The sequence below is a fragment of the Ambystoma mexicanum genome, chromosome 4p (genome assembly GCF_040938575.1).
Source record: "Ambystoma mexicanum isolate Mex_15411 chromosome 4p, UKY_AmexF1_1, whole genome shotgun sequence".
NCBI lineage: Eukaryota > Metazoa > Chordata > Amphibia > Caudata > Ambystomatidae > Ambystoma > Ambystoma mexicanum.
The window spans coordinates 229,984,187-230,008,154 of NC_090927.1; the positions used below are offsets into that span (position 1 = coordinate 229,984,187).

The 23,968-nt window shown below is 42.1% G+C and overlaps 1 protein-coding gene across 2 annotated transcripts in view; it reads left to right on the forward strand.

Moving 5' to 3' along the window:
• The window catches only part of PKHD1 (PKHD1 ciliary IPT domain containing fibrocystin/polyductin), a 4,356,595-nt gene that overhangs the window by 995,954 nt on the left and 3,336,673 nt on the right, over positions 1 to 23,968 (forward strand). For both annotated transcript variants that reach the window (XM_069605754.1, XM_069605755.1), the window contains exon 33: positions 1,393 to 1,539. In XM_069605754.1, coding sequence (XP_069461855.1) covers positions 1,393 to 1,539 — 147 coding nt within the window. The remainder of the gene's footprint in view (positions 1 to 1,392; positions 1,540 to 23,968) is intronic.

Below are 23,968 nucleotides of genomic sequence, written 5' to 3' on the forward strand. Positions count from 1 at the left end.
AAGGGGGACACGAGACCCAGCAGGTGAGTAGAGGACACAGCATTAGGAGGTGCTGCCTTCTTTACCTCTGCCCCTCCAGTGGGTGCCTGGTCTGGAAACAGTACAAAAAGATTAAGGGACCACTGAGAGAGCATTACAGTATCTCAGCTTTTGGTATGTGTGAGTGCCCAAGAGAGGGGCATGTGCAACAACATACATGTCATTCCCAGCAGGACAGCAATGCCTAGCTATGCAGGACACTGTTTCCTGTGGCTAACAGGGAGCGTAAATGCCTTTAAGCCATCCCTTTGCACTCCATCGTGTAAATTGAGTAAATGCCATTTGCCATGTACGTATGGCATGCAGCATTTATAATGCATTCCTATGGAGTCTGCTTGCTTTTTGCTGGTGTAAACTACAGGCGCACACTGAAGGAATCCACAGCATTTACATAAAAATATATGCTGGCACAAAAGCGTATTTGTATAGCAGAGAGGAAAGGAAAAGTGGAATCACAGTTTAGGATCTAGAGCAAGGAAAATCCTCAATTCCAATAGGACCAGACAACAAAAGGATGGAGTTTTGGAATGCGGTAACACACGTTTTCAGTCCTTTAAGACACCATACACAAGCGCAAACCTTTGGTGTTCACTTTTTTTTTGTTACTTGTGTTTATTTAATCATGCTAAAAGCGTCCAGCTCACTGAACTCTCGTTCGCCTGCTATACAAAGTGCTATAATCAACCCCGAAAAGTATTGTTAAATGCAGTCTTGATATCGTTAAGCACTGGTCATTGGGCCGGATTTCCCAGGTCCGAGATCTGCCAAAATATGTCTCTCCAGATATGGCTCCCTTCAAGGGTATTCATGTTTTGAATTTGCTTTTATTACTGAAGGGAACAGACGTCGTTAGCACTAAGGTTGGGAGAGTTAACCTCTAGACCAGTTACAGGTCTGGTCACAACACACGTACACATGCTTTTTAGGTTTGTAATCTGCAGAAATATTTAAGCAAGCCATGTTGGTTTAAAAAGTGTGCACCTTTTATACTTTGCTTGCAACATTCTAGGAAACACTCCTCCTCTCTTGGATTATTTCCCAAATGTTACTCATGAATTCAAAACCCGAAATAGAAAAGTTTATTTGTGTTGGGATATGATATGATATGGCATTTTTAACACGCCTATACACCAGTGTTTCAAGGCAGACAAGGCAAGAGAGGGGGAACAGAGGAAAGACAACGATCTTACTAGGACAAGTGAAATTGAGATCACGCAGGGGACGGGGGAGGGGAAAGGAGGCCTTAGAAAAATCTCCTGCTTTCACCAGCATCCCACCATGGGATCCCGTAGCTAATAATACCCATTTCCAGCAGTGATCTCGTCATGTCTTTAACATAATATCTCTTTGCAGGATGTCTGGGAAGAGGAGACTTGCATCTGACAGGAACCGGATTTTCTCAGAGGAACACATCTGTTATAGTGTGCGGTTCTCATTGTGAAGTACAAGACAGCCTCACAACCCCAACCGATGTCTGGTGTGCTGTCCAACATTTAAATGGTAAGTGCAAATTGCTTATGATGGTCAGTGGTGTTACGGGACCCAAAAGAGACCCTGGAAATAATGTTTAAAGAATCACCATATTACACATTTTCAGCAAGCCCAAATGTGATATTCTGATAGGTTACCACACAAAAGAGGCCCAGGGTGCAGAGGACTACCAGGAAATATCCAAAGTTCTCTATAGGACCGCCCACCCTGCACAGGGTGCAGAGGACTAACAGGAAATATCCAAAGTTCTCTATAGGACCGCCCACCCTGCACAGGGTGCAGAGGACTAACAGGAAATATCCAGAGTTCTCTATAGGACCGTCCACCCTGCACAGGGTGCAGAGGACTACCAGGAAATATCCAGAGTTCTCTATATAGGACTGTCCACCCTGCACAGGGTGCAGAGGACTACCAGGAAATATCCAAAGTTCTCTATAGGACCGTCCACCCTGCACAGGGTGCAGAGGACTACCAGGAAATATCCAGAGTTCTCTATAAGACCGTCCACCCTGCACAGGGTGCAGAGGACTACCAGGAAATATCCAGAGTTCTCTATATAGGACTGTCCACCCTGCACAGGGTGCAGAGGACTACCAGGAAATATCCCGAGTTCTCTATAGGACAGTCCACCCTGCACAGGTGCCTATACAACAAGTGGTGTTTCAAGACACCACAAAACAAAAAAGGCAGGACAATGGAGAAAGATACAATAAAGGTCCTACTAAGCCTTGTGAAATTCAGAATGTGCAAGTGCAGAATAAGAAGTGTGAGGTGGGGAGGTGGGAACTGCCAATCTCTGCCAAAGCGAAGTGCTATGGTGGGAAGGGAAAAGGGGGAAGGGGCATAGAGGAGGCCAGAGGGCAAGTTCCAGGGAATGCAGGGGAGAGAGTTCGGACTGGGCAGGGAGGCCTGGGGCCCTGTAGTATTCAGATGGAACGAGATAGCCCGTCACTGAGGCAGCAGAATGGTCTTAGCAGGGGAGGCGGAGAGTGAAGGAAGAGGAGAAAAGGAGGATCTTGAATAGCTTCTGGAATTTAAGGAGATAGGGGAGGGATAGGAGAGAGAAAAGGGGCCCAGTTGTACCTGGGAAGGTTGGTAGGAGAGGAAGGAGGTCAACCAGTCTAATGCCAGGCCTGGCGATGCCAGGGGTGTCACAGAGCCAATTCATCAGGGTCGAATGATTGACCATGTTGAAGGCGGAGTAAAGATCCAGGAGGATAAGAACAGAAGTAGAGTTAGAGTCAAGATTGGAGCGCAAGTCATCACAAGTGTTCAGTAGACAACTCTGAAGCGAGACTGGTTGTCGTGGAGACAGTCGACAGATGCGGTATGTTGCGTCATTTGTGAGATGGCAAGCTTCTACAGGAGTTTGCCCAGAAAGGGGTTAATGGAAATAGGGCGATAGTTAGCAGGGCAGCAGGGTTCGGAAGAGGGCTTTTTAAGGAGGGGGTGCCCAAAGGAATGCTTGAGGGGTTGAGGGAAGGAGCTGAAGACATAGGAGTGGTTACATAAATCAATGCTGTCCTTGATTGTTCTAGAGGAGCAGGGGAGCACCAGTTAGGAGGAGACTTTCCGAGAGAGGACTATTCTAGAGACCTCGTCCAGTGCTATGGAAGAGAAGGAGGAGGGGAGTAGGGAAGAGAACAAGGAAGCCAAGGGAGTCATGAGAGCTGGGGAGGGAAGCAGGAGGGGGTAGACGAGAGTAAGGATAGAATGTCCTGGGATTTGGAAATGAGGTGGGAGGTCAGAGAGGTCCATAGGGTCAGGGATGACAGGGGAGATGTGGAGATTGCAGAAGGATTGGCAAGTTCCTTGCAAATTTTAACCAGTTTGCCAGAGTTGTTAGTGGCCCCGAGATAGAGGGTTGGATGTGAGCCCTCTTAATCGAGTGAATGGAGAGTCTGTATTGCCTTTGCAGCAGGCGACACGACAGTTTGGCTGTTTTTGATTCCTTTCTCTTGGCTCTGGCCCAGTTTTATTAGTTGCTTCCAGGTGAACTCTGAGAATTTGAGTCCTGAAATGGAAAAGAGAGAGCACTGGCCATAAAATATACTGGGAGGCATTGGGTGATTAAGAGCAGTATCAGTGATGACATTCGCGGCACATGGCGGGTTTTCAGGGACTGGGCCCCCACAACTCCCACGCCCCACATCTTGGACAAGGCTGGCTCTGGCTTTTGCCTGGTGAGCCTCCAGCTCCAGGTTGAGAGATTAACCTTCCCCCACAACCTGCCACACATCACAAGTAAGAAGAGAAATGAAAAATCATTCATCTTGCATGCTGGCATGCATGCCCTTAAAGTCCAGGTCAAGGTTAAAGAGAACTAAAATGGAGGAAAGCCTTTGATCTTGCATGCTGTTAGGCATCGTGCTGAATGCCAGTTTAAATATAAAGAGAACTGAAGTGGAAACAAGTCACTTATGTTGTATGCTGGCAGATGTGGTTTAAACTGATATCACACGTCTAATGAAAGTGAAGAAAATCATGTTATGTTCCAGGCTGGTAGATGTGGTTTAAATAGGTAGCTCAAGTCTAATGAAACAGAAACAAGATGAGATGCTAGTTCAAGTCTAAAGAGGACTAAAGCAGGTCATGTGTGCAACACTGTTCGATCCCCAGGTCTGCGTTATACATAACAAATTACAATTACAACAAAGAGCATACAAACATTATGATTCATGTTGGGAACTCTGATAAAAATTGCCAGATCAGAATAAAAAAACTACTCATGCTGAGAAATCAATTTAGTATAAATTAAATAAAATATGATTTTTTGTAACCATATGTCTGCATGAAAACCATTAGATTGGGAAGGAAATCACTGCACATGACTAATATTAAATTGCTCCCTGGAATGTGCAGTTACATTTTCTTTGGATTCATTTTGGGAAACATTTTTAAAATCAATGATCGATAGTGCAAGGTATTTTAAACTGCATTCGCTTTTCTATGTGCAATCAATGAAGTGAACAGAAACATAGGGGACTATGATATGATCTTTATAGATGTTCGAGTTGTTCCACTTCGAATTTTCTGCAACGTCTGAATTGGATATTGTGGTAATACCAGATAGTTACGCGGATGACCTATTTGCAATAGATCATACCTAGGTCGGTATCCAAAGAATGATGGAATCTCATATGAATGATCCCATTGAGACCTGAGTATGAACCGTGGTAAACACACAGAATGTATTTTGGAGTGAAGCTACATCCACCATTGGCTGCACTGCATGTGGATCATTTTGTGACAGATCTCGTTTCGACATATATGTATACAGGGTCCTTGATTTCTAGAAAAGGATTGTGCCAGGAGCTTCTGATGCTTATTGAATTAAAAGCCCTCTGGAAATTATCATCTTTTATGAATCACATCAGCTCAGGTCATGGCTACAGTCTTGTGGGACTGACTGCAATGTATAAGCAAAGCATTTTACCTACCATTTTATATGGTCTTTAGACACACCATGGCCTTTGCAAAAAGTGACTTATTGGCTAGAGTGTATTATACCGTATTTTATGTTGCTGGTGCATAATTATGAACCTGGATTTATGCTGAGGCTTGACCTGGGCCTGACTTTGTTGATTGCTGTACACCCTAAAATCCCGATATTTGAGCTGTGGCCCTTGAGATAAACGATAGCCCTAACAAAGTTCTTAAGTGGTTTAGATACCTTTGTGTGGTCTTCCTAGTGGACATTGCATGGTCATTAGAACTGCATACATGCATTGCTCCCCTTTGTGCTAAGGTACTTAATTGGGACTTGTGTACCAACCTGGTCATAGCGAAAAGCTACAGTTCAATTCAGGAAAATGTTGAACTTACATATATCCTGGGCAAACCCCAACCATATAAACGGAAATCCCCCGATCCGAGAATTCGGTGACTATTTATGCTGACAAGTTTCAATCAGCTCCCATATTTGGCAACCACCAGGGCCTGTATGAATATCAACAGCGAAGGGAGCACATGGTACTTATGTCTATCCAAATTTGAGCTGGAAACGCCTAGGCATACTCTCACTCAAGGCCTGTTTCTTGTGGATAAGCATAAAGAGCTTGTTGGGGGCTTTGTGTATGAACCAGACACATTGAAACCACCTTCTTTCTGGGGGAGGTGCATGTTGGGTAATGTAATTCACTTCAATGCAGCACTCCAACTAAGTCAATGCCTAGTCTGGGATGCCCAATGGAAGCCCTTATTTATATATTTGTATGTCAAAGTTCTTTAAATTTGGATGATGAACCCTTATATAAGCCCCTCTCTTTGAATCCCCCTGACCTCACTGAGGCAAGAAGTAGGTTTGTTTTGCAAATTAAAAGGTTTATTTAAAGAATTAAACAATATATATATCACACTTTAAAGAACAAAATAATATCTGAATAGCACACTTATGAATATGGATGGTAATCAACAAGGGGTAATATTACAAAATTGACAATCTCTTCAATCACTTAGGAGTATGAATATGAAGGACGCTGTAGCAGAGAATACCTTATATGATTCAAGGAAATGCAATGATGGGAAAGAATGCAACCGAGAAATAAACTTGATATGATTTCAACAAAAGACAATATGATCACTCTTTCCCCTGTGACTACTCTCTCCCCCCAGTATGCAATGGTGGAAATGAGGGCACACGGGTTTCAGGAATATTAATCAACAATGCAATTCAATCCCAGTTTGCCCAGCTAGCTTAGAGAGACACAGGAATGATTTTAAAACAGGCAAAAATACTTTTGAATGTGGTTGTCATGAAAGGGGAAATATGCTAAAATGATTTTAATTCACTAAAAGAGATTCAGTATAAGTGGTAGATACTTTGGATGGGTTCATGTCAACACTAGCAATGATTTATGGGTTTGTTGGAAATCTTAGGATCTTAGCTTTAGAATGACAGTTACATTTCGCTTCTAGGACGTGCGGTTCAAATTGTTACAGAGGTTTTTGTGAAAGTAGATTTTGCAGAAAGAAAGTCGAGATTTCAAAATGACAGATCACGCTTTACAGATTTTGAATCAACAGGATGGACACTAGATTCTATAATGCAGTTCTGGACAGGTTAAAATGGATGGAAGAGGATTACTTTAAACTAAGAGCTTGGTTATGGACAGTTCCGGACTAGATACTCACTATTAGGATTTGGAATGGAATGGAATGGGCCCCTTCAAGATCTGGATAATAGCTTTGGACTTCACTCGCCACCGGACGGTCTCGGGTACTGGTTCTGCTCACAGCACGGCCTCTGGTCTGCTCGGTCTGACGGGTTCTGGATACAGCGCTGCTTTCTGGGTCTGGATCTGGGTTCTAGCACAGGGTTCTTAGCTAGAAGCAAACAGCACAGCCCGGCTGTTGAAGGTGTAGATTCTGAGGCCTGCTGAAAAGAGTTCAGCTTTTGGGATTGGGCCTTTGCTTCAGGGTTCTAGAGCTTGGTTCTAGAGTCTGGTCTCTGGATCTATCTGGATTCTGGAGTCTTCTGGCAGGGTGCTGCACCAAGAATATTTGAGTAGTGGAAAAGAGTGTGTTTTTCATCTGTCCTAGCAGTCCTTATTTATGTGTTTCCAAAGTGGGTGGGTAGGCTGATTCTCTATGCCCAAACCTCTAAGGATTTGATAGGTTAGAGAATTCCCTGTCCCCTGACTGGAGAAAGGATCAGCGCGTCAGAATGAGTCAGAGTGATGCTGTATTTATGGCTTAACTGAAATCCCTCCCCTTTGCTTTTTCATAGAAACTCTATTTTTCCCCAAAAACATATTTCCCAGATACACAACTTGTTCATAATACATATACACATCACAGATTAAATAAGGCATGTCTCTGTTCAAGTCTCATGTTACTACCAGCTTGGGTTCAGAAATGACAACATTTTGCATTTTTGGTGGGTTTACCAATATTCATTCTGCTCCAAATTTGATATATGCATGCATATCCTCTCTGAGCATATTACTGTAATTTCTTATGTTCATAGCAAAAACACTGCAGCTGCGATATTAATAAATTCCAGGGTTTGATCTAAGAACATCACACGGCGTCCAGCTTAGTCTTCAATTGTGAGTGAACTTTTCATTTTAACCATCGCAACGTTTTACACTTTTGTCAGTTTTGAACACTTTGTTATAAGCAATTTTATAAAACATATATTTGCTGGGCTATCTGCATCCACAATGGTTTGTCTCCACCCCGAGAGCTGGCTTGACTCAGAGGTCACATGTCCTGTCTCTCCCAGAGCAGTTGTTGACCAGTTACACCCAAATCGGCATATTCCTATTCATCCCAAAGCCCCCATTGTTCCTTCCTCCGGGCTGCAGAGAAAATCTCCTCCTCTCCTGATTTACATGCCAATGCGATATCCTCTCGTGTTGGTGGGAAGGCCCAGGTGTGAAGGGTTCTCATGAAAAGAAGACCTCTTGAAGTTTTAACCAAATCAGATTACCTTCTGGTCAATTGCAACATAGTTCCTTGTAAAAAAAATGTATAAACTTACAATAAGCAACATATTGTTAAATCAAGTCTTTTTCAACAATCAAATCACTGTGTGACACCATATATGGCATTTTGATGGAATTCTCTTCTTTGGAATAGTTTGGGGTTCCATGTTCAACTTTACAAAGAAATGGTTTTAAAACGCTGGCTTTCTGGTAGAGGTGAGCTTTGACAGCTTTCTTTCCATCAGTATCTTTAAAACGAGATTTTGCTCTAATAGCATATGATTCTTTGCTGATATTGTATTGATGTGGATTCTTGCAGTGGAGTAATGTGGCACACCCAACAAGAAAGTTGGATCTTTTTGGTGGTTTTGTGAGCCATGATTTTAGCAATTTTTGACAATCAAGCTAAAACTAGCTCTGTTTCTTTTGCAATCAGCATTTCTATTTCCAAGTGGTTTCAGGCTACTTTGTGGGTAGCCCAATGGTGGTTTTAGGCAGTGATCTCCTGTGCTCACTAAGATAGTCAAAAGTGGATGGCAGCCTATTTTTTAGGTTCTCACTCCGCCTTTTCTGGTGATCTGGCGAGCAGCATGCTTTCCAGTGGCCATTATGATGTTTCTTCTGCCAGCAATGCGCAGTGATGTTGCAGGGCTTGGATGAGTGGGTTGAAACATCCCACAGTAATCTCCCAGCTTTAACGATTGCTATTATGATGCTTTGGGACATTGTCCGCACCCGGCTTACATCTTCCTCTAGAGAGGCCTCCACAGCCATATAGATTGGGATAATATTCTATATAACGTTCATATTGGCAGGTTGCATTTTATAACTCCTAATCAAACCCATGAGGGCTAATTTGATTATTGAGAGAAAAAAATGTTCAATATTCATGGGGAGGTGTAAAAATAGAGACACATTGGGTAATAATTGTGCAGTTATTTTATTACCTATGTGTGGTATTACTTTATTACCCATGAACACATTTTATCTAAATTAACTGTAAAATGTATGCCAATGTATTTATTGTAATGTTTTAAATGACCACGTGAAGAACCTTGATGAAGCACACTATAAACAAAGGTTTGTCATCGTCAAACAAGATTACCACTAAAACCTCAAAGATTTCAAATGCACAATTACTTTTATTGCCCTTTTGTCTGCTTCTGTAAGATTTTGATGGGATTCATTATTATTTTACTTTTACCTTATCTACTAGAAGGTTCACTCTTGTTTACAGACAGTTCAATTGCCCAATGCCTTGGACAATGAAAACAATACAACGTGCATAGGTGGTTCAGTGGTAGAATTCTCACCTGCCTGCCCATACAAAGTGTCAGTACCTCTCAGTGTCTGTACTGTCTAAATCCTTCTGGGTTAGCCATTTCATTAACCAGCTTACACCCAATACATATAAAGGTAGCAGACAAAGGTTAGGCCATCCTATCAACAGCTAGTGTTCGGCCCATTTTGTGCAAATCAACACCTATTTAAATCTTTGACGATTAGTTGTATTTGGTGCCAGACTTCATGAATGTGCATCATGTTAAACTTGACTTTAAAGAACATGCCCTTGTTTTCTTATTGATTTAAAACTCCGATTTAGATTATGAGTTAACCCCTCAGTCCAAATGAAAGGTATTTCTTAAACTCTGTCTACCTTCAAAATGCCTTAGACAAGCACGTCTAGGTCACACATGTACATTAGCGGAGTAATCAGACAGTGAATGGTTAAATGCTTGGAGAATGAATTAAGTTGCTCGTTAAAGAGAAATGCTTATCACTGCTTAGGAACTGTTATTTAAACAGTCCAGCTGCCGGATAAGTGCTGGAGAATGGTTAAGCAAGCATTTCTCTTTGCCTGGGCTCACACTTTTAAAATCATTAGATTGGAGTGTTGGCAATCATTGTGGCATTTGCTGTCATCTTTCTGTGAGTTCATCTGTTTCAGAAGCACTTTGGTGTCACTTCTTGAAAGATCACTAGTGATACCTCCGGGTCTGGTCGCTATCAACAAAATAAATAAATAAATAAATAAATAAATAAATAAATAAATAAATAAATAAATAAATTAGAGTCAAAGATCACGTGCTGTCCTTTTCGGTGAGGCAACAGACAAGTCAAATGGGCCCATGCTGTCCCTTCTACTGGCACTCTGTTTAGTTTGGTTTAAAAGCCCCCAATGCATAAATCTGTTCAAAGACGGAGTATCTCGGTCAGATGTAAGTTCAAATGCTAAAGAAATAGCTAGACAGATCATTATGAATTGTCTGTGGAGACTATTCCTATTGTTTGTTAATAGTGTTGTCTAAATGAGTATTAAGATGTAGTTGTTTGCACATGTACCATCCAGTCAACTACGTAAGTCTAAAAAAAAATCAAGTTTTAATTGGTTATGTTAGCTGAGATTTATCGCGATTGCTGCACGAATAAAGTTAATCAAAGTCTTTATATTAGTTAGCCTAGGCAATTAAATTAACTTTATTTTCTTTGTTCTTAACTATTGCATCAATTAATGGTGTGTGTAATTGTGCTGTTTGTTTAATCATGCACTGCACTTTAGAATTGCAATGGAAATCCTCTTGAAACAAACGATGAATCCTTGCCCTGCAGCTGTGGGGACTGAATGGATCAGGCAGAGGAATACACGCGGCAGTAGGTTATACGCTCTACCATAGGTCATCGTATGTCAATAAACATGCTATAGCATATATGAACATACAGAAGCAAAAAGTAAAGACGACACAAGGGAAACAGGAGAAGGCAATAGCAAAGGAAAATTGAACCAGATACTAAAGTCAACACACTTCATTAATGCTGCATTATAAATACTATGGAGGAGGGGTCTTCAACCTGTGGCTCACCAGATACTTTGGACTTCCATTCCCATCACCCCTAGCCAGCATAGTCAATGGAGACGGATCATGGGAGTCATGGTCCAAAACATCTGACGAGCTGCTCTAGAATCTTTACGTCTTGAAAATGTCTCCTGGAATATTTCCAGACAGCTTTGTAGTGGTCATTCAAATAAACTTATCAGTGGTCAAATCATCAACACAAACTGCAACAAGGTGACTTTTCACAATATTGCTTTATATTGATACAATTTGGTTCAGCTAAATGCAGAGAAGATGGAAGGAAAGGACTGAAAAGAGTACTCTGAGATAAAGCGCTGTAGGACAAACCTGACTTCCATCAAGAAACTGTGGTTCTGCAGATGCTTTGGACTGTGACTCCCATGATCTCTCACCATTGACTATGCTGGCTGGGGCTGATGGGAATTGGAGTCCCAAACGTCTGGATAGCCACCCAGGAGAATGATATGGTACTGTAGATGCCAGTTACTCATCCATTACCAGTGCTGCCTTCTAGGCGCTGGCCGGAGAGAGCTTCCACGTATTACTCTTATATGAGCAACCATATATGGCAAGATATACTGGCATATGATATACATGCCTACCTAGCACCATTCTTCATAGGTTATCAGCTTTTAACCTGACATGCACATGCCTTGAGGTAAGGCTGCTGGTATCCGTTGCATATAAAGTAATGTTATGGATGTATGTGAGTTCTTTTTTTAAGTTTACAAAAAACAAGAGATTGAAAACGATGAAGGGGGACGGTTTTTGCTGCACAAATTTTAGGCACCCACGTTGTTGCATGCATCTGTTTTAAAATAACATCAATGCTATTATCATGACCTCTATGTAAAGGCGATCTGCCCCATCAGTCGGCCCTCCCATCCCGTTGGTCAATATTAAATGTCGCAATTGCAGGAACAAGTCAATCTCAGAAGAGGAGTACAATCCATTAAGCTAGAGTATGGCCAGCCTCAGAAAGAAATCCCTATGTGACGGCTACTTTCCTGCATCAGTTAAGTCACACAATGCTCCTGGGTCTTGATCTTAAGACCTTTGTCTATGGCATCATTGGGGGGCGCCCTGGAAATGGCCAAAGTAGAGTGGGCATACTCTAAAAGAAGGGGCTGGTGGCTTCGTTAAGTGCCACCTGCCTCAAACAAGCCATGCAACATACTTCAGATCGCTCAACATGGTGTCAGGCGGTGCTGTCGGAAAAAAACGCAAATAATCTCCGCCTGTTTCAGTTTCTATACAAAGTAAACAGCTGGCTGTAAAAAAAAAAAGTTTCCTTCCTCAGGATATTGGCAAATCGATCATTGAGTGAATCACATTCACTACGTCGCTGACCTAGGCGCAGTGTGCTTAGCACTTGTTTTTAAGCGTTAATTTATTATTTCAGTTCTCCAGCCTGCTGCCCATCCCTTGAATATCTACGCCTAATAACCAGCCCTTCACCTGTGGTCTACACCACTTCCACTGCCCCACCACGCCCTCTAAAGTTAACACTCACCTCTGAACTTTTTACTTTGTTCTAGTTGGCGCCATCATGAAGCAACTACAAGCAACCCTGTGGCATCTGATTTTGTAAAGTGGTGCTACAGACTCACAAAGCGCCTTTGCCAAGCCAATGCTGCCTCCGTACTTTAAAAATGCTCTCTGGGACAGTGGCCTGAAAGAGGGCTCGCGTGTCATCCCTTTTCTGGCATGGGAATGTTTTCTCCCGAGCGCCACAGATTTGCCTAGGCTCCAACACTGGTGCATCCTGGCCCTCCATTTCTCAGCTGCAAACAGAGTCTCCTTCCGTTGTTTCTCAAACTGGTGGGACATCAGGTGGCTCCGGCAGATCCCCGGCTGGACACCACCGTGGTTCACCACCTGGCTAGCCCCGGCCCACTTAAAGCCTTGAGTATTCTAAAAATGTATTACCCAGGCATGTCTCTCATTTGGAGACCACTGCAGGGGGAGATGGAGCATCGTGCTTTCTGGCCACGTTAAAAGGAAGGGTATTCTAGAGTGGATGCAGGAGGCTGTGCTGTCCTGAGTTTTCTTACTGAGTAGCTTTCCATTCATAAATAGTCATGCTCAAAGATAATCTTTTGAAGATGCAGTGTTAGCTTTTCATGTACTGAAATGTAAGATCCGATTAGTCCAAACGTGAACCAAATATATAAATGTAGGTTTAAAGACTTTGTAGGTTCTGGGAAAACCTCCTAAAACAGGCCAGCCATCCCCTTCATCATCCCTGCGGGTGTAATATTATACTTGCAAGCCTCCTTTGGCTTGAAGCACATGACAATAAGAGCTGGCCAATCGGAATGCTCAAATGTTAAAGAATGGTTTGAGGCAGCCAATCAGCGCCGTCGAACCTCAGAAATAGGGCTGAGGATCTATGAATGGATTGGATCACTTTTCTTTGTGGCATCTGCTAGACAAATGGAAGGAGGAGGAGGTCGGATCCACAACTGGGGAAAGTGTAATAGAAGGGAGTTTGCTAGACAAAGACATTGAAAGCATTTGCGATTGCTTCTTGTAATTTTGCATTGCTTTCATGTGTTTTTTAGTTTTGTCCGTCTCCCTTTATTTAAGAAAGCCCATGCCTTTCAATGTGTCCCTTAACCTGACCTTTAGTCTGTGCCTTTCTTTCCTTATTTTCAGCCTAATTCCTATTTGCACTGCATCCTTTCCTTAGTCTATCCCTTGCTTGTTTGTGTTGTTTAGTTAATTTTTACGTCTGCTTTTGGGAGTTTGACAGACAGCGGAAGGTTAGTTTCGAGAGATCTCTCTGCACGGCATTGCCATCAGCAGAGAAGGTGCATGTGGGGCTGGATGCGGATGGGCTTCTGTGTTGCTGGTGCAGCAGTCAGTCCCTTGTAGTTGAGTCAGAATAAAAGATGTAACCGTGATGCCGGAGCGTAGGCATACTACGGGACCTCTTGAGTTGAAGGCTGAGCCCGTTGTTGTTGTGGATCCAGGTAAGGAAAGTGTAGAGCAACAGCAGGTGGTGGGAGGTGAGCAGGAAGAGTGAAAGAAGGATATGGCACAGCTGGTGCAGAATGTAGCTGTGGTGAAGCTTGTGTGAGGAGGCAGTTGCTTTGCTGGTGATTCAGGAGATGGCTGAAGAAAGAGAAAGCAGCTGTGTTGGTGCCAGCAGAGGCTGTGTCGAAAGAGGATGAACCAGTGAGTGTGGTGCAGGACCAGGCTGAGGTATTTGGCCAATTGTAGCAGAGGTAGCAATGCTGGCAGAAGGCCAGTGCAAGTCAGGGCTAATTCCAGTCATTGTTTAGTGGTTGTGGGGCACCTTTTCATCACTTAAAGGGAAGAGACGGCAGTAAAAGGAGAGCCCCACGATATGTGGTCTGTGGCTGTGAGAGGTGGGAACATTCAGGACAGCTCAGGGCATGCAGATACACATTTAGTAGTGGCAAGCACATTCCTACTAATGAACACACCACGCTTTACAGCAGCATCCAGCATGGTAGCCCCTACTGTGCAGAGATGGCATCTGGCAGCACCCTCACAATAACCAGATGTTTACCCATGAACGGCGAACTGAGTATAGACATACTATTTAGGTGTAAGCTCAAAACATTCCTGTTCCTAACCTAAAATAGTGAGTCTCTATTTGTTCATAGCTCTGCACTGAGATACATGTGGGCTGTAGGTGCAATATAAATGCGCAAAGATGATAGATAGATAGAAAGATAGATAGATAGATAGATAGATAGATAGATAGATAGATATGTAGTTGTCTAAACCCGGTTACCTTGTGCTATTACATAAATTGATTGATATCTCCACAAAAAGTTTTGACTTTGGTTTGGTTTTAATTAGTGTTTACAGGTAGTCAACCGACACATGTTTCAACCCCTCAGAGTACTTATCAAGACTAAGTTTGGATTGATAATTCCACATCCTGTTGGATCATGGGTCTGGAGTGTCCTTCATGCCTGGTTGGGCTGTGAGGTTGATAAACAGCTCGATTGCTGCTGTTCATCTCGAGATCAGCAAATGAGCGGTTTATAAATAAGACAATGGGCCTCATTACGAGGAGGGCGGTAAGGGGTTAACGACGCCGGTAAAGGTGCCGGAGCCGTTAACCCCTTACTGCCCCATTATGAGGTCCGCTCGCGGGGCCCAGCATGCTAACAACGGGCACGTCGTTAACGGGCACGTCGTTAGCATGCTCCCCATTTCAATTGAGCCCTACGGGGGCTCAAATGGGAATGGGGATGGACCGGGTCCGGGTTCCCTGAATGGGGAAATACCGGGCCCTCCAATGGCCCAGTATTTACCCATTCAGGGAACCTGGACCCAGGTTTGGGGTAGCCATGACCTTGTTAAGGGCATGGCTACCTCCAAACTCGTAATGAGGCCCAATATCCCTAATCCCTAGACCACGAGTCAGAGCAACTACTTTGAAGTCGACCTTGATAGGTGCCTTAGTTCTAAGAATATGTGGGAAGTCAAAGTAGGTGCCTGTATGTGTCTGACCCTAATGAATAGACATTGTTCTTGAATTATGGGCCATGTGTGAGATGACCATGTTCTGAATTCTTTTATTGCATTTATTGAGATTCTAACTTGTATGAACATGAGTGTTATTACTTTTCTAACCACTAGGGACTTGGTCGACCCACTCCTTATGAAGATATAGCTTATAATAAGTTGGCACCTGTCATTCAAAGGCTTGTTGTTCTTTAAGTAATTGGAGAGAAATATGTCTTGTACCTTGGGAGATATTATCTTTCATTCCTTCCTGACCTGTCCCTGCACCCCCTCATATCTCCGTATCCTTGGCAAGGTTTGCTTAGCTACCGGATGTTCTCTGCACGGATTTGTATTTCAGCAAATCCAGCAATTTGAGCTTCCATGAAGCTTTGAGGACTTTATTCATTTTAATGTGTGCTGCGACTTTTATTTCAGAAAAGATAGATGCTTTTTACTGTTGCATTTCTATGTTAGTACACTTTCAGAAAAGATAGATGCTTTTTACTGTTGCATTTCTATGTTAGTACACTATATACGTGTATCATTCATGTTGCATTTCAGCTCATACATTTTTCATGTCTTTATGGTTGCAAGCAATATTCTTTGTGAATGAATGCACGTTTGACCTAGTGTCTGTGTTTCTTCATCATGAGTGCATATTTGCTTCATGTCTATTGCATGTGAGTGTGCCAGTTACCAATGAGTTTTCTTACTCTCGCTATCTATAGTCTCATCAGATTCAGTTCCTCCTGTATCTGCCTGGGATAAGACTGGTATGGTCGTCTTAGTGAGTAACATTTCTGAGCTACATGATATTGTGGCGGGGTAGGGCCACTAGCTATGAATGACGTATTCATCTGCCTGTCAACATTCCACCTTCTGGTCGAGTCCTCAACCATACCCCTTCCAGGGCCCTCCCCCAATAAGGTATCTTGGGAGTTCATATCTTGGTCACCCCCTCTCAAGTTACCTGCATATCTTAAGTGCTTTTCCACACCCAGGTCATATAGCAGTAAGTTTTCATCCCAAGAAAACATTAGAAAGTATCCCTTTAAGCCAATTTCTGAGATATAGGAGAATTATATCAAAAGAGGAAGAATATGACATCAAAGCAAGAGATCTCACAAAAAAAGTCTTGGAAAGAGGGTACAGTCCGGACACAGTATCTAAACATTCAGCTAAAGTTAAGGGTACGCCAAGGGCAGAAGCAATGACACCGAGAACGAAGAACACTGCTACTGAATTGGTCTATGTGACCACCTATTCACAAAAGAGCAATGTGATCAGAAGAATAATCAAGAAAAATTGGAAATTACTGGAACTTGATCCTACTTTAGCAGCCCTATTTCCAAAACCACTGTTATTTGCATATGCCAAAAGTCCATCAATTCGAGACCATCTAATGAAATCAGACATTGGATATAAAAAGAAAAAGGAAATAACACATAAGGGCACCGTCCATGTAACAATTGTAATTGTTGCAACAATTTAATCAAAGGAAATGTAATAAGTCACCCACACAATGGAAACAGAATTCAATTACAACACACCTCAACATGTGACACTAACAATGTAATTTATGGAATTAAATGCCCATGCTGACTTTATTACGTACGAGTTTACAGGACGTAAAGCAAAAAAACGATGGTGTGAGCATAAATCCAACATAAGACAAAAATCAGAAAAGTCTCCAGTGGCCCAACACTTTGTGAAAGAGAAACACACAATTGCACAAATCAAATTTGTGATACTGGAACATGTGATATTACCAAGAAGGGGAGGTAACTTGAACAAAATGCTACAACAAAGGGAGATTTTCTGGATAGAAAAACTAGACAGCATGTACCCGAGGGGTATGAATATGGAATCGGATCTAAACTGTTTTCTGTAAGTTAAAGATTAGGTAGATCTATTTGGAAGCATACAACTTCTGAAGTGAGAAACACAACAACATCAAATTTGAGTGAACTGAGATGCATGAGGAACTCTGCTTAAACAAACCTTCATGTTAAATGACGAACATTCAAAGGTTGGAAAATGTGAAGGATATAAATATTCAGAAAATATGGACTATGAGTCAAATACCCAATGTAGACAACATTTGAACTTATTTATATTGTATTGTTGCTGAATTAATGAACAAAATATCATCATGAATGTAATACACTGCAAAATCTGTTATTGTTGAAATATAGGGAGGAAACCAAAGGACAATGGAGGTGAATGTGAAAAAATCATGAACCTTTTTTTTATATAATATGTACCCGCGTACAGCACGCATTTGCGGTATCATCACAGAATGGGGAATGGGTTAACTGTATTGATTTCAAAGTGCTTGTAAAATCATCGCAATTAATGTTTTGGTGAAGGATTTGTAATAAGTATTGACTAATTGTATAGAAAATTATGATTTAATCCGCATTGACTTCATCAATAACTTAAAGTTAACACACACATATGGCGGCCATAAAGAGGTGCCTTGAATGCTAACAGGCAATATATGAGACAGACTAGTTCAGAATGGCTGCCTAGCAACCCTTTGATGCAGGACCAGGAACACAGAATTGCGGTCACTATCATGAGCGTTATGAAGGAATCAGATAGCTGTTAATGTAATGAACGAGCAGAAATGAGATTGTGACTAGAACCATGACCGTTTAGTGTAATTTAAGTAACACGCGTATGTCTATTTACAAACGGCAACGTGAACGAAATCTCGCTGAGACGTTGTGCCACGAGGGAGTCTCTCTTCGTAATCAACATCAGCAGTAGGACGCGGTGCTTCCTCTTAGAGCAGCAGGTGGTTTCCAGCACCGAATTCAACAAGTACAAAAGACAGGTAGGAACTATCCCAGTGTTTTCATGAATGACTAGGCAAAATATAGACAATATAGCATAAGTAAGTGACCCCTATGATTAAAATCTTTTCAGAAACAGTCGGAATTTAGCCACACAGAGGACTCTGTGCAACTATTGGATATCTAAAACGGCATCATACGGCCGATTCAGAGTTGACTGTGACCTGACCAATGGGTGAGTGTTACAACAGAAGTGAAGTTTACCTTTCTCAATTATTATTCACAGAGTGGGGTCCAGTGCTGATTTTAGCGACTGGTTCCACTCGTGATCATACTACATCTGTAAATGTAAAACATTAGCCTGTACCTTAAGAACACATTATTGAAACAGGGCTTCTCATTTTATTTTTGACAGTTTCGAACTCCTGAAAGAGCATTAATAGACATATGAGGAGAGATGTTGCCATAACATAGAAGTGTGCAAGGTGTTGCTGCTCTTTGGTTTTATTGTACTAAGGTTAGTAAAGTGCATGGAGTCTAAATAATGTGTAAAATGAATTCAAGAAGGAATGAGAAACTAATGAAGTTATTTATATATATTTACTTTGTAGAATAAAGACAGGAAAATTCTGATATCCCCACCTGAAGAAGGGCGGACCAATCACCCGAAATGCGTAGTGGAAGTCTTAGTTAAAACCCTAGAAGCCCAAAATGGGAATATAAATTGAAACAACAGACAAAGGCTATCAGGACATTTTTTTAACACTATATTGCATTGAAGCAATGTTTTTTGTTGAAAATATTGTGTTGAATTTGTTACTATTAAAATGATGTATATGACAATATAGGACCATATACACAGAATGTTTAAGTTGATTTGGATGTTAAGCAAGTTAATTAAATGTGACTGTATAATCCCTTTTTTCATGAAAAAATAAACATACACAGAATATTGTTTTTTACAAAAATGACCTCACTATATGTTAAGTTTATTAATATGGTTTGGCTGTTGTAATTCAGCAAAAAAAGAGTGCATTTGTTATGTCTTCCGTTTATAACGCCTGACCTGCACAATTTGTTCATATAGCAGTAATCCCCATCTGGTTTGAAAAATCTGCAGCATCGAACCTAGTTGCACGGGTCTTGGGGGATAAAATAATTTTTATCCTGGTGGTCTAATGGGACTTTTTCTTACTTGGGAACCAAGTGTGTGATCTGGTTGGGTATTCTCAGGTGGAGGATCATTTATGCCTATTACTATTTCCATTCCAACTGCTCCTTTAGCAGTCTTTTGCCAACCTTTTATTGCAATTCTTGCAACTGTGAGAAACCAGAAGGTGTCTCAACCACTAGTTCCTGAGGACCTTTCATCCCGGTTTGAAGTACACAGCCTTTGCTTTTGGATCCAGTTCCTTGGGGGATGGGGGGCAGTGCAGGAGGATTACCTGGGTAAGGGGTCTTCTGGGAGTAAGAGTCGGACACCGGATGGTGAGATGCGGTATCCCCTTCCCTGTGACACCTTCAACCCATCCTACTAGGTAGGATATTTAGGAACTCTACCCCCCGCCCCCCTTTTACAACAAGAACACTTTCTCATGGACAACCCGCTATGAGAGAAAACACCCGAGCAGTATACCTGACGTGTTCTGGTGCAATGATCAGGCGAGGTGATGCAATTACTGACCATCACACACACCTGACATTCATTAACCTTCTCCACAGAGATAAAAGGCAGAGCATGATAGCAGACTCTGACTGAGGTAAAGCACACAAGGAAACAGCAGTTTCGACGCAAAACAGAAGGGGATCGTAATGAGGAAACTTCACTAGAACTTTTTGGACAAGGAACTGTTATTTTCCAGGAACCTCGAAAATAGAAAGTGTAAGACCAGGAAACCAGGCTGAAAAATCCTGCATTGTGTGCCAGAGATAGCCGGGCCCCTCCCGTATCAATAATCAAGCAATGGAGAATAGCCATCTGCCGTGGTTTTGTCCTTGCTCCAAGAAAAAAGCAGTGTCAGTGAAATCAACACATCCGGTGAGTTGGGGAGACCGATACACAACCTGTCTGTGTTGAAGCCAAAGTTGGAAATGACAAAATTGTATGGCGAGTGCTGGAATGAACATTGTTAAAACGTGTGTGATAAAAGAAGCAGTTAGAGTCGAACTGCTAGTGAGTGATTGAACTTTGAAACCAAGATACAATACCTTTGACAGAGTGGTCTGGCACCGTGTGGGTGCTCAATTGAAGGTCTCTGTAAGATATCCAGCTGGGAAGTGACAGGATTGAAAGTTGAAAGAGCTATATGGATACATAGAATTGTGAATCAAAGTGGTCCTGCGATGGGTGGAGCAAAATCCAGCGCACAATCGAAGGTCTTCGATTTTGATGAAGTAAAGAAAGTTTGGGTAGAAGATAAATTGGTCTGAGCCCGGCAGAGGGAGACTATAATTGAATATTTTGTGTTAGGGTGGTTCTGAGCCTGATATAGGGGACCCAGAGTAAACAGTGAACCACCCAAGAAATTGGATACTTGAAAATCCTGAGAACATTGTGTTAAAGTGGATCTGAGCCCCATAGAGGGGCTACCCAGGGTAAATGGTGAATCACGTGAGAAATTGTGTACACTTGAAATCCTAAGACGGAAGAAACTTCAATGTTTGTTTGTCGCATCAGGCCCTTGGAAATAATAGACTTTGAATGGCAAAGAGACGTTGGCACAGAAGGCACTTATGCTGAGATTTTGAAATGCATCCTTGTGTTATAGAAACCAGAAAGTGTGATAAACTTAAGTGTGCCATCTTGTCCCATGCTGAAAACGTGGGGAAGGAGAGTTAACTGCTCAGATATCCTGACATATAATTTCGTGAACACTTTGCATTTGCATAACATTGTTTCCCAGAATATTTGTATTTAGAAGTAAGGATTGGCAATAGGTTTATAAGTATAGAACCTTTTATTTTGACAAGACTCGACTAGGGCTGCGTTACTATTTTTTGATTATTTGATGGTCGTAGCTTGCTACCATCTTTAGATTTAGGATTAGATAGGCATTTTCAAACCAAATTGAAGTTCAATAAACATACTTGAACTTTGATCACTTGTGTCTGTCTTATACTTGAACTTTGATCACTTGTGTCTGTCTTACTGTTTGTTACCTTGCCTTCCTTACACAACATAGAAAGCCAGTAGAATGAATACTGCTAGGGAAAGTAATATCTTGAATGCATTGGGAAACCAAGTGGTTATCCATGAGAGTAGAGAACTCAACCACTCGTCACTTTCATGTTCATCCACCTCTACCACCATCTTTGTGTGCAAGACTATCAAGGTTGCTATGGCCTCTGTGAGGGTCCCATTATCATCATCACAGGCTGCTGTGTACATGCAGCAAGATGGGCCAATGTTTGCGCACCAGTCACTCTCTATGGCCATGATCAAATCAAGGACATACCTATTCCAGAGTGTCATAAACAACAATGCTCTCAGCTCTTCCTTTATGGCATTGAAACCCATCACATTTGCCTTTATCATCTGTAGCAGCTCCCATCTGGTTAGCGGCAACCATTTGACATTTGCATTTGATTGCAACCCAGGAGCAAAAAAGACATAAAGAATGCGGTTGCTCTATTGAACAGTTTGTACTGATCTGGTATTTCTTCAAAGGCCACATCTCCTTTAGTTAAAAAGTAATTTTCTCTTTTACTGTGCTTCAACGAGTGGGGTCTGAGAGATATTTTCGTTCCATGCAGCCCATTTATTTGTGTATTTCAGCAAATTCAGCAATTTGAGCTTCCATGAAGCTTTGAGGACTTTATTCATTTTAATGTGTGCTGCAAATTCCATTTTAGAAAACATGGATGCTTTTTACTGTTGTGTTTCTATGTTAGTACGCTATATACGTGTATCATTCATGTTGCATTTCAGCTCATACATATTTCATGTCTTTATGGTTGCAAACAATATTTTTTGTGAATGAATGCACATTTGACCTAGTATCTGTGTTTCTTCATCATGAGTGCATATTTGCTTCATGTCTATTGCATGCAAGTGTGCCAGTTACCAATAATTTTGCTTACTCTCGCTATCTATAGTCACATCAGATTCAGTTCCTCCTTTATCTGCCTGGAATAAGGCTGGTATGGTCGTCTTAGTGAGTAACATTTCTGAGCTATGTGATATTGTGGCGGGGGAGGGCCACTAGCTATGAATGACGTATTCATCTGCCTGCCAACATTGCACCTTCTGATCAAGTCCTCGACCAGACCCCTTCTAGGGTCCTTCCCCAATAAGGTATCTTGGGAGTTTATATCTTGGTCACCCCTCCCCCCTTAAGTTACCTGCACATCTTAAGTGCTTTTCCACACTCCAGGTCATATAGCAGTAATCCCCATCTGGTTTGAAAAATCTGCAGCATCCAACATAGTTGCACGGGTCTGGGGGGATAAAAGAATGTTTATCCTGAAGGTGTAATGGGGCTTTTTCCTTCTTGGGAACCAAGTGTGTGATCTGGTTGGGTATTCTCAGGTGGAGGATCATTTATGTCTATTACTATTTCCTTTCCAACTGCTCCTTTAGCAGTCTTTTGGCAACCTTTTATTGCAATGCTTGCAACTGTGAGAAACCAGAAGGTGTCTCATCCACTTGTCCCTGGGGATCTTTGATCCCGGTTTGAAGTACACAGCTATTGATTTTGGATCCAGTGCCTGGGGGGATGGGGCAATGTGGGAGAATCACCTCGGTGAGGGGTCTTCTGGGAGTGGGAGTGGGACACCGGATGGTGAGATGCGGTATTGCCTTCCATGTAACACCTTTAAACCATCCTACTAGGTAGGATATTTAGGAACTCTACCCCCCTTTTACAACAAAAAAATGTTCTCATGGACAGCCCGCCATCAGAGAAAACACCCGAGCAGTATACCTGACGTGTCCTGATGCAATGGTCAGGTGAGGTCATGCAATTACTGACCATCACACACATCTGACTCTCATTAACCTCCTCCACACAGATAAAAGGCAGAGCATGAGAGCAGACTCCGACCGAGGTAAAGCACACAAGCAAACAGCAGTTTCGACGCAAAATAGAAGGGGATCGAAATGAGGAAACTTCACTGGACCTTTTTTGACAAGGAACTGTTATTTTCCAGGAACCTCGAAAATAGAATGTCTAAGACCAGAAAACCAGGCTGAAGAATCCTGCATTGTGTGCCAGAGATAGCCAGTGCCCTCCCGCATCAATAATCAAGGCATGGAGAATCACCAGCTGCCGTGGTACCGTCCTTGGCTCCAAGAAAAAAGCATCGTCAGTGAAATCAACACAGCCGGTAAGTTGGGGAGACCGATACACAACCAGTCTGTGTTGAAGCCAAGTTTGGAAATGACAAAATTGTATGGGGAGCGCTGGAATGAACATTGTTAAAACGCGTGTGATAAAAGACGCAGTTAGAGTCGAACTGCTAGTGAGTGATTGAACTTTGAAACCAAGATACAATACCTTTGACATAGTGGTCCGGCACCGTGTGGGTGCTCAATTGAAGGTCTCTGTAAGCTATCCAGCTGGGAAGTGACATGATTCAAAGTTGAAAGAGTTACATGGCTACAAAGAATTGTGAATCAAATTGGTCCTGTGATGGGTGGAGCAAAATCCAGCGCACAATCGAAAGTCTTCGATTTTGATGAAGTAAAGAAAGTTTGGATAGTAGATGAATTGGTCTGAGCCCGGCAGAGAGAGACTAATTGAATATTTTGTGTTAAGGTCGTTCTGAGCATGGTATAGGGGACCCAGAGTGAACAGTGAACCACCCGAGAAATTGGATACTTGAAAATCCTGAGAACATTGTGTTAAAGTGGGTCTGAGCCCCACAG